At 50.2% G+C, this 24,221-nt stretch overlaps 1 protein-coding gene across 3 annotated transcripts in view; it reads right to left on the bottom strand.

Moving 5' to 3' along the window:
- The window catches only part of PI4KA (phosphatidylinositol 4-kinase alpha), a 143,825-nt gene that overhangs the window by 76,412 nt on the left and 43,192 nt on the right, over positions 1 to 24,221 (bottom strand). For all 3 annotated transcript variants that reach the window (XM_051826729.3, XM_051826727.3, XM_089323464.1), the window contains exons 8-19: positions 21,336 to 21,484; positions 16,743 to 16,808; positions 14,261 to 14,357; positions 11,934 to 12,125; positions 11,172 to 11,272; positions 8,817 to 8,946; positions 7,715 to 7,847; positions 6,703 to 6,798; positions 6,149 to 6,332; positions 4,988 to 5,091; positions 1,389 to 1,557; positions 358 to 408 (exon numbers count right to left, since the gene is read on the bottom strand). In XM_051826729.3, coding sequence (XP_051682689.2) covers positions 358 to 408; positions 1,389 to 1,557; positions 4,988 to 5,091; positions 6,149 to 6,332; positions 6,703 to 6,798; positions 7,715 to 7,847; positions 8,817 to 8,946; positions 11,172 to 11,272; positions 11,934 to 12,125; positions 14,261 to 14,357; positions 16,743 to 16,808; positions 21,336 to 21,484 — 1,472 coding nt within the window. The remainder of the gene's footprint in view (positions 1 to 357; positions 409 to 1,388; positions 1,558 to 4,987; positions 5,092 to 6,148; positions 6,333 to 6,702; positions 6,799 to 7,714; positions 7,848 to 8,816; positions 8,947 to 11,171; positions 11,273 to 11,933; positions 12,126 to 14,260; positions 14,358 to 16,742; positions 16,809 to 21,335; positions 21,485 to 24,221) is intronic.

The raw sequence follows: 24,221 nt of genomic DNA, 5'->3' as shown, positions 1-24,221 counted from the left end.
AGCTGAGGAAGGGACAGAAACAGAGCCCTGGAAAGGTCAGAGACCAGCACAGGAGGTGAGACACAGAGGACGGAAGTGGAGTCAGACCCCGGGCCTGGGGGCCCTGTGGGAAGGGACCCACAGGGCGCTCCACAGTCAGGTGGCTGCTGGGGTTTGGGTGTGACACAGAGGTCTGGTGGGGAGGTGTGGCGCAGGTGACACACGCCAGTGGGTCTGACATGGAAGAGCTGATGGTGGCCACGACAGCCACATCCAGAAGCACTGGAGTCCCTAGAGAGCATTTTCTAAGGAATTTGCCACATGCCATTGGAAACACGAGCACGGTGTCTGGTTTAACTGTGACTGATGACCACTCACCACAGCTATTACAGGAATGAGCACTCCCAAGTTTCCCGCACTGCTAGAAGCCTAGAAAAGAACAGAACTGGTGTCACTGACAAGCATGTGTTGCTTGCATTACAACAAACAAGACGAAACACAGTGTTAGGTAAATCTGGAATTCTAGACTCTGAAAGAAATGAAGAGAGCTATACATAGAAAGGTATAAAGATTCTCACCCAGCACAATTTTAAAAGCAAAAAAAAACCAAAAAACAAAAAAACCAAAACACTGCAGCATCCAACATAAACAAGTATCTGCATAAATCACGGTACTTCTGCAAGGAGTGGGTAAGTTTCATGGTGTTTAACACTGACCATGAATGTGCTCACGTTACCACGGCAGGGCTGAGCAGCTGCAGGAGACCCCATGGCCCACAAAGCATCAGATATTTAGCTGGGCCTTTCCAGAAAAAGCGAGCTGACCTCTGACTTAGGACAGTGGCAAAGAATAGGTGAAAAGCACCGGTCTGGGGAAGGAAGAAGATGCAGATCCGCTAGAGGGACCTGTGCCCCGACACACCACTGGGGAGAAGGTAAGAGACCTCCCCTGCTGTGACCCCTCCCAAACCTCAGTACTAAACATGTGACGTCTCCTCTGTCCCGACAGACCTACCTTCCTGGATGGCCTGAGCTTAGGACAAATCTTGCTCTTCCTGTGTTGTCACCGTTTCCATGACGGACACTTAAAATCCTCCTAGGCCCAGCCACTGTCCTCCTGCTCTCCCCCCTCCCCCTACCGGCCTGGGCTTTAGGATGAAGGAAAGAAAGGAGGGGGTCGGAAGCTGGGTTGTTGTCAAGTTGCAATCTAATGCAAGAAGCAGCAGCCCTCTCCCCAACCCACACCAGCAACTCTAAGAAACAAGACTCACCCTCCCCTTTCTTGCATTCAAATCACATAACCAAGAAAGCACAATACTTCAACTAAGACGGTGCCCTGAGACTGAGTCAGCCAGGCCAGCATGGACAGATGCCCCGATGGGAAGGTGGTGACAGTCCCCTCCTTCCTACCTTCAGGGCCGGCCCCTTCTCACTCGCCCGCTCACTGGCTCGCTTCCCTTCCAGCCCCAGCTGCACGAACAATTCCAGTAGGTTCATGAGCAGCTCATCCACAAGGTGCTCCTCCTGGATGTTGGCTGCGATGTTGGCCAGGGCATTAATCACCGCCAGGGAGCAGTGCCTGCAGGGGACAGAGCACAGTAACACTGGCAGGCTCTCCTTCATGCGGGGGTGAGGCAGCTGACTGCTGGGCGCCAGCCTGCCTCACCATGCTCCTCTCAGTACCTGTGGACAAAGAGCCCTGAGGGCAAGGAACACTTCATGTAAAGGACCCCTGGAATAAAGGCTGCAGAAATGATCGTGAGCTTCTCTCCTGAGATGTACTGAGGGCCTCCAGGGGGCTGGAGAAGGCTTGTGAGAGTCTCGGGACACTTCCCTCCCAATGTCAAGAGCCTGTCACACTGCCACTGTCCCCTCTGCCACTCAATGTGTACCAGCAAGGCTGGCCAGGCTTCTGCAGTCCTGCATGACCCTGGGAGGGTCACCTGAGTCTTTGAGCCTTAGGCTGCTTCCTAAGTGATATACAAGGATGATAATAATTTCCTCTCACAGGACTTCAGGAGGAGTTGAACACTCTACGAAGCATCGAGCACAGGTTTGGCCCCCAGAAATCTCAGAGCAAATGGTAGCTGTGGACAATCAAAGGGTAGTCAATGCTTTCCACGGGGAGGCAGAGGACAAATCATTTATGGTGGCAAAAAGAAAAAGTTGTGGGGCCAGCATTGTGGTGTAGCAGGTAAAGCTGCTGCTTGTGGTACTGGCATCCCATATGGGCGCCGGTTCAAGTCCTGACTGCTCCACTTCCGATCAACTCTCTGCTATGGCCTGGGAAAGCAGTGGAAGATGGCCCAAGTGCTTGCACCCCTGCACCCATGTGGGAGACCCGGAAGAAGTTACGGGCTCCTGGTTTCAGATCAGCACAACTCCAGCTGTTGCGGCCATCTAGAAAGTGAACCAGCGGTTGGGCCAGCGCTGCAGCTCAATAGGCTAATCCTCTGCCTTGTGGCGCCAGCACACCAGGTTCTAGTCCCGGTCGGGGCAGCGGATTCTGTCCCGGTTGCCCCTCTTCCAGGCCAGCTCTCAGCTATGGCCAGGGAGTGCAGTGGAGGATGGCCCAAGTGCTTGGGCCCTGCACCCCATGGGAGACCAGGATAAACACCTGGCTCCTGCCTTCGGATCAGCGCAGTGCGCTGGCCGTGGCGGCCATTGGAGGGTGAACCAACGGCAAAGGAAAACCTTTCTCTCTCTCTCTCTCACTGTCCACTCTGCCTGTCAAAAAAAAAAAAAAAAAAAAGTGAACCAGCGGATGGAAGACCTCCTCTCTTTCTCTCTAACTCTGCCTCTCTAACTCTGCCTTTCAAATAAATAAATATATAAAAAAAAAAAAAAAAGAAAAGAAAAAGAAAGGAGAGAGAAAGTTTTATGGAAAGAGGGGCAACTTGAGCCAGATGGAGAAGGGCAGGCACCCACTCACAGCAGGGACAAGGAACAGCAATAAGGATGCCCCCGAGGGCCAGAGGAAGCCGGCACAGACCAGCACAGGAAAGGAAGGCACCCAGGAGTGAGGAGGTCCAGCAGAAACTCTCAGAGCAAGGAAGCGACATGGGGAGAGGTGTGTGGGCTGCGCATCAGGACGAATGGAAGCAGGAGGTGAGTCTGGTCCTGCCATTCTCCTGGTCCTCAGGTTGGCCATCGTGGCAGTGTGAAGGCAGGAAGTAACAAGGCTGAGACCTTGTAGTGACTGACAGCTTTCACATCTATGATCTCATGCCACAACGCTAGCCCCATTCTTCTTCTTTTTTAAAAAAAATTATTTTATCTATTTGAAAGGCAGAGTGAGAAAGAGGGAAACACAGAGAGAGAAAGATTTTCCATTTGCTGGTTGCTTTATAACTGCCATGATGGCCAGGGTTGAGTCAGGCCAAAGCCACCCAGAAGCCTAGAACCCCATCTGGGTTTCCCATGTGGTGGCAGGTGTCCAAGCACTTGGGCCATCTTCCACTGCTTTCCCAGGTGCATTTGTAGGGGGCTGGATCAGAAGCACGGTGGCAGGGCCAGCGCTGTGGCTCACTTGGTTAATCCTCCGCCTTGCAGCACCGGCATCCCATATGGGCACCAGGTTCTAGTCCTGGTTGCTCCTCTTCCAGTCCAGCTCTCTGCTGTGGCCCAGGAGGGCAGTGGAGGATGGCCCAAGTGCTTGGGCGCCTGCACCCGCATGGGAGACCAGGAGGAAGCACCTGGCTCCTGGCTTCGGATCGGTGCAGCGCTGGCCATTTGGGGAGTGAACCAACGGAAGGAAGACCTTTCTCTCTGTCTCTCTCTCTATCTATAACTCTACTTGTCAAATAAATAAATAAATAAAAAGAAGCACGGTGGTCATTATTCCGATATGGGATGCTGGTATTGCAGGAGGCAATGATAGGGGATAAGGTAGCTGGCTGAGCTTCAGGACACAAACCACAACCACAGGGCCCTGCCCTGTGCAATTCTATCCTATCTGTCTGTCAGAACACTCCATTTCCCAGGATGCTTCATTTCCTTCTGGGACCTAGGGAAAAGAAACCGTGTAAACATGTACATTAAGCCCCATGTGGAATTTTACAGAGGTGTCATAAACCTCCCAGGTGAACACACCACCTCCTAACACACGGTGCTGGGAGGTGCTTGCTCTCTTCTGGAGGAGACCAAGGGCTGCTATCCCCTTCTCTGCTTCCCTTCTCCCACTCCCTTCTCTCTCTGATCCACTCCACTCTTCAACTGTGCCCACTTGTGTATGTTTGCTTTCTTATCTTTTAAATAAACTTTATCACTTTGTGCACCGTATCCATGCCTGAACTTAAAATGCTTTCTAAGTAAATGGCAAGGACCTGGATTAAAATTAAAGCCCACTTCTCCCGCATGAGCAGTTTAATCCACTGCACCACAATGCCAGCCCCAAGGCTACTCTGCTTCTGACACGGTTTCCTGCTGCTGTGCTGGGAGGCAGCAGATGATGGCTCAAGTGCTGGAGTCCTTGCCAGCATGTGAGAGACCTGGATGGAATTCCTGGCTTCTGGCTTCAGCCTTGCCCAGTACCAGCTGTTGCGGGCACTTGGGGAGTGAACCAGCGGATCAAAGATTTCTCTCTGTCACTCTGCCTTTCCAATAAATTTAAAAATAAATGCTCCTAGATAAGCATTTGGTATAGTAGTTAAGACAGCTAGGTTAAGATAAGCTAGGGACAACCAAATCGCATAGGGTGCCTGAGTTCTAAGTCCCGACTCCACTTCCGCTCCTAGCTTCCCACTAATGTGCACTCTGAGAGTAGTGGTGATGACTCAATTGGGTCCCTGCCACCCAAGGAGGAGACCTGCATTGAGTTCCTGTCTCTTGGCTTTGGCCTAGTTTAACCCCAGCATTTGAAGGAGTGAACCAGTGGATCATAGCCCTCCTTGTCTCCTTCTCCAGCCCTCAAACAAACAAACAACAAGACAAATGCCCAAACTTCACATATTCTAGGAGGATTAAACACTTTCAGGGTGTGAGCAAAACCGAGGTCCAGAAGCCATTACCTGTAGCCGTGGTCTTTGTAATCTTTGGTGGCCGAGTACACGACGGAGCTGGCCTTCACGCTGATCTGCTGGAAGAGGTTCCACACTTCCTGATAAATGTATTGCTGGAAGACAGCCAGGGGCACTGTTAGCACGCTGCGTCTCCTGCACCAAGCCCCAAACAGGAGCAGCTCTGGGATCATGGATCACAATGGACAAAAAAAAGCAAGGGCATCCATTTCTAAAGCTTAAAGTAAACTCAAAACTCAAAATAGCTTTAATTAAATCTTGTTTTATATTATTTACATTGGCAAGATTTTTTTTTTTTTTTTTGGACAGACAGAGTTAGACAGTGAGAGAAAGAGACAGAGAGAAAGGTCTTCCTTCCAATGGTTCACCCCTCAAATGGCCACTACGGCTGGCACTGCACCGATCCGAAACCAGAAGCCAGATACTTCCTCCTGGTCCCCCATGCGGGCGCAGGGCCCAAGGACTTGGGCCATCCTCCACTGCCTTCCTGGGCCACAGCAGAGAGCTGGACAGGAAGAGGAGCAACCGGGACAGAATCCGGCGCCCCAACCAGGACTAGAACCCAGGGTGCTGGCGCCACAGGCAGAGGATTAGCCTATTGAGCCGCAGCGCCGGACAGAATTTTTTTTTTTTTAATAAAAAGATTATTTATTTGAAAGGTAGTCAGAAAGACAGAGAGAGAGACTGAACTTCCATCTGTTGGTTCACTCCCCAAATGGCTGCCAACGGCCTGGGGTGGGCCAAGCAGAAGCCAAGAGCCAGGTACCCCATCCAGGTCTCTCACGTGGGTGACAGGAGCTCAAGTACTTGGGTTATTCTCTGCTCCCGTCCCAGGCACATTAGCAGGGAGCTGGATGAGAAGCAGAGCACTGGAACTTGAACAGGTGCTCTGATACGGGACACCAGCATCACAGCTGGTGGCTTAAACCCACTGTGCTGCAACACCAGCTCCAGCATGGACAAGAAAGTAAACTGCTTTCCTCCCAGCACTTAGGGAACCATTTTATTATTCTCACTATTCAGTGTTAAACCAGTTGTGAGCACTCAGTTCATTTATCTACATTTTTAAATTCCTTATAGTCAAAGGATGTTAAAGGGGCTGTTTGTGTAGGGTGAGTGGGGTTCATGGGCCCAAGGCAGGGGCCCCCTTACATTCCCGGTGATGACCAGGCAGCCCAGCTGGTCGATGATGAGCACATCGAGGGGTGAAGGCGGCTGGCAGAATTTCTGCTGCAAGATCTGCAGAATTGGCTCCATGACCTTCGGGGTGTCCCTCAGGGCCACGGCAATGTGTCCCAGGGCTCGGATGGTGTGGTCGGGAATCAGGTGAGCATCCCTACAGGGGAAGAGCAGGAGAACCCTAGGAACACAGTTCCAGCACACCAGGGTGAAACCAGGCTTGGAGGTCATGATCTAGGCGGCAGTTCCATCATGGTCTTGATGAAGTATAAATCTGTTGACAGCTTAGGATCTCTGCCTACTGGTGAAAACACAGAGCCCAAGGTGCTAGGCTAGGGGACAAACATCTTTACTCCCATGTATTGGTCCAGGGTGGACATACCTACATGGGCTTCACCTTAAATTTTCTGACACATCCAATGCACGCCCTTGCTCTAAGACCAGGAAAGAGGCAGATGTGCACAATGCCAGGTAACCCCCATGAGTCAGCTGAAAACACGCGGCTCCCCCAAGGGACAGGGACGTACTTGTCACTCTCTTGGGAAATGTAGAGCCGGTTGGAGAGGCTGGCCAGGAAGGCTTCCACGATCACAGAGTCCACTGTCAGGCCGGCCTTCAGGCACCTGAGCAGCAAAGAAACCCGGGTGGCATGAGGCAGCACGACAATGAAGTGAGCTACTTTTAACTGTTCTTTTCTCAGATTTATAAAGCTTAAAGAAGGGCTCTGAATTTTCTGTCCCAGAAATATGGATGAAAGTCATTACACAGAATGAATTCACAGAATTGCTACAGATGGTGCTCATGTGATAAATATCTCAGCTGGAAACAATACCTTCATTATTTTGCCCAGAACAGTTTCCTGTGGAAGGAAACTCACCCTAATCCCATCTTACATTTCTCGTGTTGTTCATTAACAAGTCACATGACTGATTCAAGAGGCAGAGGGTCCCAGGATCACTCAGGAAATATTACAATTACAATTTAAAATTGGAATAGTAAGGAGAGATGCTTATGTTATAGAAACAAGGGGGATATTTTAAAAGCCCCTAAGAACATAAAGCCCCACAAGGAATCTCTCCCCATCTGTTTGGTTCCCAGAGTGTCACAGAACAGCAGAAGCCTGATGGGGCAGGAGTTACCATCTGGATCTGGCTTCTGGGAGCAAGGAGCCAGAATTTGGAGGAGAGAGATGCTTTCAGGGAAACTGGAATGCGTTTGTTCCCAGAGTCGGGAAAGCAAGAGTACATGTGGCAGGAGTCTGGGCATCAGGGATACTCAAAAAACAAAACAAAAAAACCTCTCTCATCTATATTAAATATTACATGGTGCGGGGGAGATCAAGAAAACACAACATGCTGTTACTCTGGTTGGTGGGTTAATGGATAATTGTTCTTCTCCTTCTCTCTATATTACATATTTTTTCTAATAGATGTTTCTATTATTTTGCTTTTTAAGCAAACAGGTAATAATGAGAAGCACTTCTCATTTCGTAATAAGCCCGTGTGTAAAACGCAGTGCCCGCCCAGTCAGGCCTCCCACCTGCAGATGTTGTCGATGGCGATGTCCCGGAGCTGCTCGTACATGGAGGGCTGGTTCTTCTTGCCCGACATGACATTCAGGGTCGGCTCGGAATGCTCATTGGTGACACTGATTTTTATATCATTGCCAGCAACTAAACGGAAACACTGACATCTGTATCTGGTTCAGCTTCACTCCCCAGCCTCTTCTTTGTCATTTCAAACCCAAGATAATCTGCTGAACATTTTTTAGCTTACAAAAACAATCATCCTGAAAACATCTGACCAAACACTTCAGAAACAAAAGATTCTGAGACCAACAGGAGGGCTGAAGTGAACATGTTTCAATTAAAAAGAAGAATATTTAGGTTACAAAGTGATAGGACTGAAAAAAAAAAAAAAACCAGCGATTTCTCAATAAATTGCTCAGAAGTATGGATGAGCACCCATATGACTGGTGACTGAGGCATGGTCCTGTCCCAGGGGTGATCTGGCTAATGGGCCCAGGGCAGGGCAGGGGCCCAGCATCAGGGCAGGAGCATTTGAACCTGAGAGCCTTCCTGGCTATAGGATCCAAGGGAAGTCTTTCAGCTGCTTTGAGTTTGGGTTTTGTTCTCTGAAGCAGGGAGATGAAAACGCCCACCTGCATAGGAGAGTGGGTCGGGTGAGCCAGGGCTGCTAAGTGAGAGCCTCCAGCACACAGCTGGTATTCCATGTCCACCACTGTTGACATTTCCAGACTCTCTGAGCCCACATCCTCACCCCTGGAAACACTGTGATTCTCTCCTGAGGTCAGCAGGTACTGCATGAGAAGCTCCTGGCCCACCACTGGGAGCACAGTGTACTCACACTAGAAGCCATCTCAGAGAATGAGAAATTCCAAAAAGAAAATGGGGCTCGGAGGGGCCTTCAGTGGCAGGGGTACAGGATGGGGGACAAAGCGGAAGGAAAGGTCTACGGCCGGAAGGGAGGCGCACAGGGAGAAACGGAAGCAGAGGTATGGAGGAGGAGTGAGCCCAGGAACATTCACAGAACCCTTCTGGGGCTCACACGGTTCACAGAGCCTCAAAGGCACACAGGGACTGGATGCTGAGGATAAAGCATGACCTAAGGTCGTCTGTTACCTGTGTGGTACTGACTGTGGTACTTGTACAGCTTCACCAGCACTGGGGATGGGATGACCAGGAAGTCTCGCAATGACGGTGTCACCGAGTGTACCACCACCGGGAACCTCTCACACAGACGGCCCAAACCCTGCAACACACCATGACCGGTCGTGAGGCCTGGAGGGGGCCTGTCTGAGAAGGCCTGAGCAGTGAGAAGCTCCACCCTTCAGACACTCAAGTTTTACAGGAAATTTCCAAGGTCGAAGCTCCCAGAGGCAGGTGGCCTCTGGGAATCATGGACGGAGAAGAAGGATGATGTGGAGTTTTCTCAACTCAAGTAGGACAAACGTGAGAAGTGTGCTCATTTCTGGCAAATCTCAAATATCAAGACAGTGTTTGTCATATTATTATTTTTTTTTTTTTTTTGACGGGCAGAGTGGACAGTGAGAGAGAGACAGAGAGAAAGGTCTTCCTTTGCCGTTGGTTCACCCTCCAATGGCCGCTGCGGCCGGCGCGCTGCGGCCGGCGCACCGCGCTGATCCAATGGCAGGAGCCAGGAGCCAGGTGCTTTTCCTGGTCTCCCATGGGGTGCAGGGCCCAAGCACCTGGGCCATCCTCCACTGCACTCCCTGGCCACAGCAGAGGGCTGGCCTGGAAGAGGGGCAACCGGGACAGAATCCGGTGCCCCGACCGGGACTAGAACCCGGTGTGCCGGCGCCGCTAGGCGGAGGATTAGCCTAGTGAGCCGCGGCACCGGCCCATATTATTATTATTATTATTACATGGGATGCAATTCAAAAAGCTGAATGACAAAATATATATTATGTAAATAAACTGTGTTTACTGAAAAAAAAAAAAGTGAGTAGGGTAGGTGCTGTGGCATAGCAGGCTAAGCAGTAGCTTGGGATCTGTGCATCTCATATAGAAGTGCCTGAGACTGAGTTCCACCTCCATTTCTAATATAGCTTCCTGCTAATGCACCCAGGAGGCAACAGGTGAGAGGCAAGTACTTGGGCACTGGCCACCCAAGTGAGACACAAATGGAGTTAATGGGTCCCCACTTCACAGGCAGGCCCTTCCCGGGCTGTTGCAGGCATTTGGGGAAATGAACCAGCAGATGGGAGTTCTCTCTCTCTGGCCTTCCCTGTCTTTCAAATAAATAAAGCTTTTTACTTTTTTTTCCCACTTATTTCATTTATTTGAAAAGCACAGTTAGAGAGAGAAAGGGAAAGTCAGAGAGAGAGAGAGAGAGAGAGAGAGAGAGAGAATCTTCCATCTGCTAGTTCACTTCCCAAATGGCCACAACAGACAAGGCCTCGGCCAGGCCAAAGCCCCAAGCCAAGCCTGGAACTCCATCCAGATCTCTCACGTGGAAGACAGGCCCAAGCACTTGGCCTATGCTCCGCTACTTTCCCAGGTGCATTAACAAGGAACTGAATCAGAAATGGAGCAGCTGGGACTCAAACTGGTACCCATATGGGATGCCAGTGTTGTAGGTAGCAGCTTACCCTCTGTGCCAAAATGCCAGCCCTAAACAAAACTTTTTTTTTATTATTATTATTATTTTTTTTTTTTTGACAGGCAGAGTGGACAGTGAGAGAGAGAGACAGAGAGAAAGGTCTTCCTTTTTTGCCGTTGGTTCACCCTCCAATGGCCGCTGCGGCTGGGGCGCTGCGGCCGGCGCACTGCGCTGATCCGAAGGCAGGAGCCAGGTGCTTTTCCTGGTCTCCCATGGGGTGCAGGGCCCAAGCACTTGGGCCATCCTCCACTGCACTCCCTGGCCACAGCAGAGAGCTGGCCTGGAAGAGGGGCAACCGGGACAGAATCTGGCACCCCTACCGGGGCTAGAACCCGATGTGCCAGCGCCGCAAGGCAGAGGATTAGCCTAGTGAGCCACGGCGCCGGCCCAACAAAACTTTTTTAAAAAGTATGTTCATTGCTTTTGGAAGCAAATTTAGGGAAAAAGGTTCAAAATATGCTTTGTAAACAATGGCAGGTGTGTTCACTAGGACCTACATTAAGGCAGAGGAGAGCTAAGCACTGAAGTCGTCAGGAGGATGTCATTTCTTGTTCCCTATGGCATGTGTCCATGGCCTTCATCTGTTGGCCTTGGCCATGGCCCAACAGATGTGGGGCAGCCTCACAACAAAGGAGGGCTAAGGCTGACGATCCCTGCAGGAATTCCTGCCATCCCAGAGAGGGCAGCGCTCTCTCAGCGAGGAACTGTGCCCTCGCAGGCTCTCCTGGAGCTACTCCAGACAGCAGCTCAGACAATACCATCCCTGCTGCTCCACCAGCCCCCACCTGAGCACCACGACAAGGGGCACACCCTGTGGAGGGGATTTAAGCCCCTTAAGGGCCAGTGAGACTGACCTGCAGACAGCAGATGAGCAAGGGCAAATGGGCAATGATGACTTTGCTGGAGGTCTTGGACTGCAGCTTCTCAGACAGCTTGATGCAAAGATTTTCTGCGCCTTAGTTCAAAATCAGGGATTGGTACGAAGGATGAGTAGATTCCAACAATCATAAAGCAACCGTTCCTCAATTAATCACATAATCTACTTCAGCCCCTCACACATGCTGTTTGTAGGCTTACTATTATGGACAGACCGCACCAGAAACTGTCCGGAGGCAGGAATCCTGTGCTCACATCTCCCCCTTTGCTCCTCTCCTGCTGCTGTACTCCACCCCCCTGCATCGTGTGACGACTCTCTCTTCTCTGCTGCGTCCAAGGCCCTCTTTCCCACCAGCTCCTAATCTGAAGGCCACATGCTTCCCATTCTGCCCCTCCCCCAGGTAAGCCCTTCCCCCTCCAGCACCGAGCCCCCATCTTCAGGAAAGGCCTAAAGAACCAGCAAGAAGCAGTAGAGAGGACACATGGGCCCTGCGGTCTTAGGCTTTCCCCTCATCCCAGGGACGGCATCCTCTACTGCAGGACGGAACAACAGACACACAGGGTCAGGCAAGACCGGATGCTCAGTTCTGCCCGTGCCCAGGAAGCAAGCACTCCTCGCGTGACTGCCCACGCTGGCCGCAGAGCCAAGCATTCGAGAAGTCAGTTGGCGTGCCTGGAGCTCCCAGGGAAGGAAAGGCAGTCTGGCTGGCCCCAGGACGCTGCGGGCAGCACGGGCTCACCCTGCTCGTCCTTCACAGCCCACACCATGAGGTCCACGCAGGCGGCGTTTGCCTGGCAGCGCAGTTTGAGGGGGCTCAGCTCATTGTGGATCCGGTCTGCGTCGTGCAGAATCTTCTGGAGCTCTCCTTGGCTTGTGTTGAACTGCTCCAGCACAAAGTCATGCACCTCCTTCACAAAGGAGGTCGGGAGGTCTGTGGGAGAGAGGACAGACATCCCAGCTGGCGGCAAAGCTGCATGAGACCCGGGCAGCAGCTGTAAACCACTGTGGTCTTTCCCTCAGAAGCACAAACCCCACAGAAGTGGCGTTTGCTGGCTGCTGTGGGTGGAAGAACACCCTCAGAAAGGGCGTGGATGGGCCATGCACAGTGGTCCTGCACATGCACCCTACCTGGCAGTCAGAGCACATGACTGGCCAGGGAAGTCAGAGCCACATGCTTTAAGCAGCCAAAACACTAAAACCTGAACATATGAACACATAAACTGGGGGGTGTCATTCTGGAATTGGTTCGCCTGACAACAGGAAAGTTTAGCAATGTTTAGAAAAGAAAGATTGTCAGTCAGTTATCAGGGGTAAAAACTGACTGCAGCCCAAAGGAGAGAATTCTCTGGATCTTTGGAGCACCTGGAGTTCATAGACTCCTCCAACTCTCATCCTGGAGTCTGGAAGTTCAGGACAGTCACTCTGATGGATAAGCCAGACCAGCCTAGGAAGCCAGACACAGACATGGGCAAGAGGGGAGGACTCAGAGCCTCCAGGAGGCCAGGCTTGGCCAAGAAATTCCTGAAGCCTCTCCTGAGTGACACTGAGAATCAGATTAGCAAGGAGTTAGCTAAATTTTAGAATATCTACATGACAAAATATTAGGGGGGCATCAAAATTTATGTCCATAAAGAACACTCAAAAGCATGAGGGAAGAACACAGGAAAAAATGTTTTTAAAAATGCCAAGAGGGGTGGGCATTTGGCCTAGTGGTTAAGTCCCCTGTGTCTACTCTCAGAGTGCCTGAGTTTGATTCCCAGCTCCAGTCCTGATTCCAGATCCTATCGCTACAGACCGTGGGAATGGCAAGTAGTTGTGTCCCTCCTGGCATGTGGGAGACCTGGACTGAGTTCTTTGTTCTTGTCTTTGGCCCAGACCAGTCCTGGCTCTTGGGGAGTGAACCAGCAGATGGGAGCCCTGTCTTCCTGTTTCTCTTTCTTGCTGTCTTTCTGTCTCTTGAATTAAAAAAAAAAAAAAAAAAAAAAGCACAGAAAATACACTGAAAAGAATACTAAGGTATTAAGATATTATCTCTTGGCCGGCGCTGTGGCTCAACAGGCTAATCCTCCACCTAGCGGCTCCGGCACACCGGGTTCTAGTCCCGGTCGGGATGCCGGATTCTGCCCTGGTTGCCCCTCTTCCAGGCCAGCTCTCTGCTGTGGCCAGGGAGTACAGTGGAGGATGGCCCAAGTGCTTGGGCCCTGCACCCCATGGGAGACCAGGAGAAGCACCTGGCTCCTGCCTTCGGATCAGCGCAGTGCGCCGGCTGCGGCGGGCATTGGAGGGTGAACCAATGGCAAAAGGAAGACCTTTCTCTCTGTCTCTCTCTCTCTCACTGTTCACTCTGCCTGTCAAAAAAAAAAAAAAAAAAAGATATTACCTCTCAGGATTTTTTTTTTTTTTTTAAAGATTTATTTGAAAGGCAGAGTGACAGAGAGGGAGAGACTGAGAAAGAGAGGTATCTTCGACTTGCTGGTTTATTTCCTACATGGTCACAACAGCCAGAGCTAGACCAGGCCAAAGCAAGGAGCCTGGAACTCCATCTAGGTCTCCCATATCAGTGGCAGGAACAGGTGCCCAAGCACTTGGACCATCTTCTGCCGCTTCCCAGGCACATTGGTGGTGGTGGGGGTGGAGTGAGGGGCTGGGTTGGAAGCAGAGTAGCCAGGGCTTGAACTGGTGTTCTGATAATGGGATACTGATATTGCAGGTGGTGGTTTAACCCACTGTGCCACAGACTGGTCCTTATCTCTGAGTTTTAGACTATGAGTGCCCCACTTTCTTACGTTCTAAAATATCTAAAGAGAACATGTACCGATATTTGTATATGTACAATATATACATGTACATGTTAGAGAAGCACCTTAAATAAATCTATCAGGGAAGCCATTATTGATGGTCCTGGGGTCACAGGACCATGGACAGATCTTTTCTCCTATTTTTCCCCCACAAAATGTCATTCACGTGACCATGTAGCTCTTCTGTGTGTCTCACGCAGCTCCAGCAGAAAGTGGCCTGGGAACCTGCCACCCCACCCTCAGAGGCGTGTGCGCCAGGAGTCCTCACCCTTCATGTAGTACAGAGTGTCGCGCAGCATCTTGAACATGGTCAGGTAGAGGGGGTCGCTGAAGCTGGTGTAGTAGAGATCAGCGCTGGGGTTGGCCTGTGGGGGAGGCAGGGGCAGTGACCACACTTCAGAAACCCTCTGCTAACCACCCTTGTCCCTGCATGTCCACGTCCCACTGAGTAACACTTATACCCAAGACCTAGCGTTCTAAATGGAAAAACCGCTGATCCTGACTCATCACTTGGACACCTTGGCTTTTCTCCTCAGCAGGAAAGCATGAGGCCAAGGAAACAGGAGGCTCTCACAGTCCAGAGAGGCCTGCAGGGGAACAGCCATCTGCCCTGGAAGAAAGAGCTGCCTTCCTGTCACTTAAAACCATCTTTAGTCTTCTTTGGTCCAAACAGGGACATGGAAAGAGGAGGAGAAAGACAGCCAAGGGCCACCAGACCCAGGGACTTACCCACCCTATCACCCCAGAGAGACTACAGCCAGGACCCTTCAGATTCAGCTCATGTTTTGTAATTAACACTCATTTTAGATTAATCTTTGGCAAACAATTCTGAAATGCGGCACTGTTCTTTCTCTGGGGAAAAATTCCACACAAGGTCTCATGAGTTACATAAGATGCAGCCCTTAGCTTCTGTTCATGCCCCACTTAGCAGGACAGAAAGGCATGGTTCATTACAAGTCTTGACACATGCAAACGTGCAGAAGGGGTGGAGGCTGGGTGGGACAGGAAGGGACCTGCAGTATAAGGCTGGTGGAGGGTTGCGGGGGTTGTGAGTGAGGTCACACTGGACTGGTTTCCGGGGGCTGCACTGACAGGAAGAGCAGCTGCTAGGCCAAGTGCAAGTTGATGGGTGCCACAGAAGCTGTCTGCAGACACACGGTCCTCACAACACCCCCGCAGGGCAGGGATGAAGAAGCAGGACCAGGAGAGGTGAAGGTGGCACAAGGTCAGATTCCAGGAATCCAGGACAGAAGGAAGCTTGAGGGCTTTGGAGTCCAACAACCCAACAGCTCAGCTCCATCACTCACTAGCTATGCAATTCAAGTTCCTCAGCTCCCTGTAAGCCTCAGTTTCCCCATCTATAAACTGGGTTTGTTGTTGTGGGATTCTAGAAGCAAATGAGCGAAGTCTTATCAAATGTTTTGCACACAGTTAGCACACACAGTTGTTAGTGACTGCTACAGTATTTATGGATAATGATACACTGTGGTGACTCTAGTCAGGATTTTTTTTTAGTCCCCAAACAATTTCTTCAAATGGATATGTATACTGAAATCCCAACTATAAAACAAAAATACCAGAAACTGCCTTGTTCAGGGCATAGGGTCTCACAGTTCTCTGTCCATAGACAAGTCCTGAAGGGCATCCCCACAGAGCCCCAACTCTGCCCTTAGTATCAAGACTGACTCTCCTCAGCAGAGATGAGTGGAGCCAGCAAGTCTTCAGGTGCTGAATTCCTGGCCCTGGCCTTCCTGGCCTGCCCTGGATCCCACGTGATCACACACTGACTAAGGTAATTGAGAGCCTCTGAGACTACAGGCATAGAGGGAGAGGGTGAAAGAGCTCACTGGCCAATGTACAGCACAACAGCCTGCAGGGAGGTAGGAAATGACAGACTGCAACCTGGAGTTAAATGAACAGTGTCTTATCCAAGAACCAAGCACAGCAAATCACAGCCAGCACACGCATCTGCCAGCTGCCAGAAACTTGCTGGCAGGGGCAGGGGAGGAGGGGACATGAGCTGCAGCACAAGAGGGCTCTTGCCAGTTCCTGCCCTACTTCAGACCTGGGCCCCAGCGGTACCAGGCACTGTGTGTCTCATGCTCAGGAGGGAGAAAACACCGATCAACCAAGGGACCTGGGTCAAGTCACACCCATGGCAAGATCCAGCCTGGCAAACAGCAGTGTCTCTGGGCCCTGCACTCCAAGGGCCCTGCCCCAAATGTCCCCTGAGACATTAAGATCTCCCAGCACCAGCATGTAATGACTTCATAAACAATGTTGGGGCCTTGGCGGCAAATACATTAAAGACAAAAGTTCCCTAGCTACACACCCTACACTTAAATGCCAGGGCCTGTATGTGCCTAGAAAACGTAGTTCCAAGCCCAGAGAAGCAGCTTTGGAAACATGAAAGGAGCAAGGAAGATGGAAGGGACAGGCCCAGCTAGACTGCTAGTTCCCACGGTAACTGTATGACGTGGGCACACTAGTGTGTATCCCCTGTACCTTCCAGGTGTGAAAGGGAGACACTGACCACCGGCCAGAGGCACTGTGAGGTGATGCATTTACAAGAGCCACCTGTGGCTCAGGTGGCAAGTGTGTTGCTATCACACAGGACTAGAGAAGTTGAAATGAAAACTCACTGCCAAACCCTCTTCCCTCTGGCTCCCTGCATCAACTCCTCCTGCTTGGTCCACATAAGAAACGGAAAACAGGCTGACCTTGGGGCAGTGCCCTCAGAAGGGCCGTACCTCCATCACGCAGGTCACAACTGCATCCAGGGATTTGAGAACAGGTTCCTCGACAATCTTCTTCACCTATCAGCGAAACAGAGTCCCATGAGGCAACTTCAGTTTGCCAAGGATAAGTCATCAATAGAAAAAACAAAGGGGGGTAGGGGGGTGGGGAGGTGTAGTGTAGCAGATAAAGCTGCCGCCTGTGACATCAATTCAAGAACCAGCTGCTCCTCTTCTGATCCAGCTCTCTGCTATGGCCTGGGAAAGCAATGGAAGATGGCCCAAGTCCTTGGGCCCCTGCATTCCCTTCGGAGACGTGGAAGAAGCTCCTGGCTCCTGGCTTTGGGCTGATCCAGCCCTGGCCATTGTGGCCATTTGGAGAGTGAACCAGCAGATGGAAAAATCTCTCTCTCTCTCTCTCTCTGTGACGCCTTCAAATAAATAAAAATATTAAAGAAGAAGAAGAAAAAGAAAAAAACCCTCAGCACAAAAATGTGATGGAAATAACAAGCCAACAACACACAACTACACAAATCACAGTGACACACCAAATCATCACATGTGACTTCTTCCCATACCATGATAGACAGGACATAGAAACAGAAAAGGAGCCCTCAAACTGGTTGGGTCAGAGTCTCATCTCTAGGAAGTGGAAGTGTTCAGACTCCAGGCACTGCTGCCATTTCAGCCACTTGCAGTTAGCAAGCACAGCTGTGTGACAGCCACCCTCAGACCCCTCCTACTTGTCCAGGCCACCCCCTCAGACAGCCCTTGGGCAGTGACAGCTCTGCCAAAGCTTCCCAGGTACTCATACTGGAGCACAGGTTTTAAATTCTTAACAGAAGCAATTGTGTTGTTGTTGTTGTTGTTGTTGGACAGGCAGAGTGGAGAGTGAGAGAGACAGAGAGAAAGGTCTTCCTTTTCCGTTGGTTCACCCCACAATGGCCACTGCAGTCGGTGCACCGCGCTGATCCAAAGGCAGGAGCCAGGTGCTTCTCCTGGTCTCCCATGCGGGTGCAGGGCCCAAGGACCTGGGCCATCCTCCACTGCACTCCCGGGCCACAGCAGAGAGCTGGACTGGAAGAGGAGTGACCGGGACAGAATCCGGTGCCCCGACCAGGACTAGAACCCGGTGTGCTGGTGCCGCAGGCGGAGGATTAACCTATTGAGCTGCGGCGCTGGCCAGAAGCAATCGTTTTCACCTGTTCTGTACAGCGTTTAGTATGGGAATGAACTGTCTGTCAACTGCAGAACCACCTGGTAAAAACTGCCCTGCCCCACAGCTGTTGTATTTGCTGAAGACAGGGATCACATGCCAGGAGAAATTAAGCACTTCCTTAAAGAAAGCACAAACCAGAAGAGAGAGGCAGAGACAGCTAGCTCTCATCCATTGATTCACTCCCCAAATGCCCGCAACAACTCCGACTGGGCCAGGGCCAAACCCAGGAGCTGGAAACTCGACACAGGTCTCCCACGCGGATGTCAGGAATCCAATGCCTTGAATCATCACTGACGCCTCCCAGTGTCTGCATTAGCAGGAAGCTAAAATCCAGAGAGTTGGAGCTGAGAATTGAACCTAAGCACTCTAACATGGGACACAGGTGTCTTAACCACTAAAGCCTGACTTTATTTATTTTTTCAAAATGTTTATTTATTTTCATCCACTTGAAAAGCAGAGCAAGAGGCAGATGCAGAGACAGAGAGAGAATCTTCCATCTGCTGGTTCACTCCCCAAATGCCTATAACAATCAGGCCTAGGTCTGGTTGAAGTCAAGAACCAGGAACTCCATCTGGATTTCCCAAGTGAGTGGCAGGGCCCAAGCACTTGAAACTCATCTGATGTCTCTCAGGATGCATGAATAGAAGCTGGATCAGAAGGGGAGGTGCCAGGCCCGCGCCGCGGCTCACTAGGCTAATCCTCCGCCTTGCGGCACCGGCACCCCGGGTTCTAGTCCTGGTCGGGGCGCCAGATTCTGTCCCAGTCGCCCCTCTTCCAGGCCAGCTCTCTGCTGTGGCCAGGGAGTGCAGTGGAGGATGGCCCAGGTGCTTGGGCCCTGAAGCCCAGGGGAGACCAGGAGAAGTACCTGGCTCCTGCCTTCGGATCAGCACGGTGTGCCAGCCACAGCGCGCTGGCCGCGGCGGCCATTGGAGGGTGAACCAACGGCAAAAGGAAGACCTTTCTCTCTCTCTCTCTCTCACTGTCCACTCTGCCTGTCAAAAAAAAAAAAAAAAGAAGAAGAAGAGGAAGTGGAGGTGCCAGGACTTGAACCAGCACTCTGATACAGGATGCAGGCATCCCAAGCAGCAACTTAATTTGGCACGTCGCCCATCCCTAAAAGCCCCATTTTTAGTCTGTCCTCGATGTGCTACCACCCCATCTGCTCAGATCTGCCTTACACCATCTCAGCTCCATCACAACTTCAGAACCCTTGGAAATGACCACAGATTTTATTTCAGGATCCAGATAACAGCACTCAAGTCTTCTCTGACATTACCCCAAAGGTTGTCCGGGGCGGCCAAATATGAAAAAGTCAGATTTTGCATTAATCCAGATAAGAGCAACCCCTAAGGGGGAATCACTGGACTGCACCCAGCCCTGCCCTGGGCCGGCATACACTTGAGTGTTTGCCATCGATTTCCTCATCTCTACACGGGGATGCACAGGGCCTTCCCACATGCTCACTATAAAAATCCAAAGTGAAAAGTATCTCCATGAATGTTATTCTCCTTCTTTAACCTAAGTATTTGAGACTGCAAAATAGGACTTTGAAATAACCTGAAAATCCAAAATCTGAAATGCTCTAAAATTCAAGGCTTTTTGGGTATTAATATGACAATACAAGTGGAATATACCACACCAGACTTCCTACAATGAGTCCAACAAAATGATTACAAATCCTGTATAAAACTACCCTCAGCCCATGTGTATAAAGTATATATAAAATATAAAGAATTTTGTGTTTGGACTTGGGTTCCATCCTCAAGATATGTTTATGCAAAATTCCAAAATCTGAAAAAATCCAAAATCTAAAACACTTCCGCAAGTACTTTGGGAAAAGGACATTCAACCTGTACGTTGAGTTTTTCTTTTGAAAAATTCAGGCTTGGGTGCCAGCATCATGGCATAATGTGTGAAGCTGGGGCCGGCAGGCGGTGCAGCAGACTAAGCTACCACCTTGGACGCTGGCATCCTACATGGGCACCGGTTCAAGTCCCGGCTGCTCTGCTTCTGATCCTGCTCCTGCTAATGCGCCTGGGAAACAGCAGAAGATTGCCTACATGCTTGGGCCCCTGCTATCCATATGGGAGACCTGGAAGAAGCTCCTGGCTTCAATCTGGTCCAGCTCCAGCCATTGCAGCCATCTGGGGAGTGAACCAGTGGATGGACAAGCTCTCTTTCTCCCTCTTTCTATCTGTCTCTGTGTCTAACTCTGTCTTTCAAATCTTTTTTTTTTTTTTTTTTTTTTTTTTTTAATGTGTTAAGCTGCCACCTACAAGGCCAACATCCTATATGGGTGCTGGTTCAAGTCCTGACTGTTCCACTTCCAATCTAGCTCACTGCTAATGGAACTAGGAAAGCAGTAGAAGATGGCCCAAGTCCTTGGGCCCCTGCACCCACATGGGAGACCAAGATGAAGCGCCTGATTCCTGGCTTTAGCCTGGCCCAGCCCCAGCCGTTTTGGCCAATTAGGGAGTGAACCAGTAGACAAAGATACCTCTTTCTCTCCCTCTCTTTCTAAATCTGCCTTTCAAATAAACAAAATAAATTAACCAAGGGGGGAAAAAAAAGGAAAGAAAGAAAATACAGGCTTGGAGCAAGCACTGGGGAACAGCAAGTTAAGCTACCATTTGAGACACCCACATCCCATATCAGAGCGACCTGTTTGAACCCTGGGCATTCTGCTTCCAATCCAGCTTCCTGCTAATGTGCATGCACACCTGAGTACTTGAGTCCATGCTACCCATGTGGGAGACCTGGATAGAATTCTTGGCTTCCCACTTCGGCTTGGCCTACCCTAGCCCTGTGGGCATTTGGGGAGTAACCCAGCAGATGGAAGATTTCTCTTTGTCTCTTTATCTTTGTCATTCTTTCAAGCAAACAAAAATAAACAAGCAAACGTTAAAAAAAATTACAGGCTGGGACTGACACTGTTGTGTAGCAGGTGAAGCCCCATCTGCAGTGCCGGCATCCCATATGGGCACAGGTTCGAGTCCCAGCTGCTCCACTTGCGATCCAGCTCCCTGCTAGTGTTCCTGGGAAAGCAGTGGAAGATGGCCCAAGTGCTTGGGCCCCTGCATCTACATGGGAGACCCAGAAGAAGCTCCTGGCTTCAGATTGGCCTAGCTCTGGCCGTTGGGGCCATTTGGGAGGTAGGTGAACCAGTAGATGGAAAACCACTCTCTCTCTCTCTCTCTGGCTCTACCTCTCTGTAACTGCCTTTCAAATAAATAAATATTTGTTAATATTAATAATATATTAATATATTATATATAACTAATAATAAATAAATAAATCCTTTTTTTTTTTTTTAAATACAGGCTTTCCCCACTGGCCATTTCACTGACAGATATCCCCACAGTCGGTTCACCCAGGGCTGCTCTGCTTACCAAGTTTAAGAGCTCCCGCAGCATTTCTAGTGGAATACTGAACTCCTTATAGGTGATGCCGTTGAACAGGGGAGGGACTGAGAAACTGGAACTGATGGTGGAGAAGTAGTACTCGGGCTCCAGGGCAGTCCCGTCAGGCAAGCAAGAGGCTGGTGGGAGAAAAAAAAACCGTGAAGTTAGCCATGGCCACACACAACTAGGACACTTTTGCAAGCTGATTCCCTGAATAACCAACAAAGGCGCAGATTTTGCTGTTGTTTAGAATCTAATCCCTTGCTTGTTTTTAAATTAAGAAGTAAAGGCTGGGTTGCAAATCCTTGGGAAACAACACCTCTGACCTGAGTGTTTCAGGTCAAGGGGCTCAGATATGATCATGTCCCAGTGTTTTCTGCCCAGACAACATTCCATGTGGGAAAAGGGCAAAAATTACATATTTTTGTTTGTTTGCTTGTATTTAAGTCTGGGAGATGTCAAAGTTCAGGGTCTTCAGGGCCTCAAACATATTTTATCCCAAAATTAGGGAAAAAAATAAAAAAGTACATACTACCAGAAGATTCAACATCAGAACTAGTAAGTCAGTCACAAAAAGACAAATACAACATGACCTACTTATATAAACAACACACCAGGCATTCATAGTAGTCAGATGAAAAGAGATGGCAGGATGGGGGTTGCCTGGAGCCAAGGCGGAGGCAGAAGCAGGGAATTACTGTCTAATGCTTGCAGAGTTTCAATTTTACAAGATGGAAAGAATTCTGGAGATGGACTGTGGTGATAGCTGCACAATATTATTGATGCATCTAGCATTTTTAAATGGTTAACATGGAAGTTCTACATTAGGTGTATTTTACTGTAATAGAAAAAAATCGAAGCAAAAAACCAGAACAAAAGAAAGCCAATCAGTCTAATGCTTATTTAACAAGTAAGAACCCAAAAGTGGGGCTGGATTGTGGCACAGAGGGCTAAGCTCCCCCACTTATGATCCCAACATTCCATATCTGAGCACGAGTTCAGACTTCTGATCTGGCTCTCTGCTAATGTACCTGTGAAAGCAGCAAAACATGGCCCACGTACTTGGGCCCTGCCATCCACATCCGAGGCCCAGGTGGAGTTTGGCCTGGTCCAGCCTGGCCATCTGGGGAGTGAACCAGTGGATGGAAGATAGCTCTCTCTGTGTCTGTCACTAAGTCTTTCAAAAAAAAAGGGGGGGGGGGGACCAAAAATAATCATTTGAATATCCACATTAAACATTATAATCGAAAACTAGGAGTGGAAAAATAAATTTTTACTATTTTCCTATTAAGTAATGACAGACCCTATCTATCTATAAAAAAATAATAAAATCTCATGACTTTCAAATACTAGCGCATAAAAAAAGTGTTCTATATTGTGGGGAGCAACTCGGACTAGACTAAGTTACTGGAATTAAGACTTATTCTATGCATCTGCTCTCCCACAATATGGCACTGAGAAGGGAGAAACAGCTTCTACACAGCTGCCTCCAGTTCAACCAATAAACTGTAGGACCTACTCCTGATTGGAGGAGAGCAGCGTACTCGGCGTGTGGGTAGCAGAGTTGGGATTGGTGGAAGAGGACTATAAAGGAGGAGAGAGACAACATGCACCAGGAACATCTATCTGAAGGAACACCTGTGCAGCCCCCGAGAGAGCCGGCCGGCGGTGTGCCGCTCCCCCGCGGAAGTGGGGAAAGTGGCTAGGGGGAACCGCCCTTCCACAGAGGTGGAAGGGACGGTAGCCAACCCGGGAAGAACCAGCAGCAAACCCGGGGAGGGCCGAGCAGACAAAAGAACAGCGCAGGGTCCTGTGTCGTTCCTCCACGAAGACGGGGAGCGACATATATTCAGCCCTGATTGTGTCAGTTCTGGGATGTGTTCTGTGCTGCTGTGGATTCCTTGCCAACCTCACCAATGATGGCCACACATCAGCAGCTTACAACAGAAGGGGCGGACTGCAATATGAGGAGCTGGCACCCTGAAAGGCCAGCCTGAGAAACGGCCACTGAGGGAGGGAACAAATGCAGGGTGGAGAGAAGAGCCAGCTTAAACAGTGTAGGTGGCAGCTCAGGCATTCGGCCTAACAGCTAATGGCTGCAATGGCCAGAGCTGGTCCACGCTGAAGCCAGGAGCCAGCAGCTTCTTCCAGGTCTCCCATGTGGGTGACCTGCCTCCCAACCTGAGCGCCTGGATTTGATGTTCAGCTCTGGTTCCTGACTCCAGCTTCCTGCTGACGCAGACTCTGGGAAGCAGCAATGATGGGTTCAAGTAATTAGGTTCCTGCAATCTAAGTATCTCTGTGTTCTTGGCTCCCAGCTCCAGCCTTGGTCGTTGTAGGCAAATAGGGACTCAATCAGTGGACAGCAATTCTCTTTCTCTGTCTCTCTACCTCTCAAATAAATAAATTTTTTAAAAAACATTTTATTTATTTATTTGAGAGGTGAAGTTACAGACAGTGAGAGGGAGAGACATAGCGAGAGGTCTTCCTTCCATTGGTTCACTCCTCAAATGGCAGCGACAGCCGGAGCTGGGCTGATCCAAAACCAGGAGCCGGGAGCTTCTTCTAGGTCTCCCACACGGGTGCAGGGGCTGAAGCACATGGGCCATCTTCTACTGATTTCCCAGGCCATAGCAGAGAGCTGGCTTGGAACAGAAGCAGCCAGGACTAGAACCAGCACCCATATGGGATGACAGCACTGGGACTGGTACAGTGGCATAGCTGGTAAAGCTGCTGCCTACAGTGCCAGTATCCCACATGGGTGCCAGTGTGAGAACTGGCTGCTCCTGGCTCCTGGTTCCTGGCTTCAGATTGGCCCAGCTCCAACCATGGCAGCATCCCATATGGACACTGGTTCGAGTCTCAGCTGCTCCA

This window comes from Oryctolagus cuniculus, chromosome 21 (assembly GCF_051225735.1).
Source record: "Oryctolagus cuniculus isolate XC-2025 breed Fujian yellow rabbit chromosome 21, ASM5122573v1, whole genome shotgun sequence".
Classification (NCBI taxonomy): domain Eukaryota; kingdom Metazoa; phylum Chordata; class Mammalia; order Lagomorpha; family Leporidae; genus Oryctolagus; species Oryctolagus cuniculus.
The sequence above is the reverse complement of the archived record's forward strand: the minus strand, read 5'-3'. Positions and strand labels throughout refer to the sequence as shown.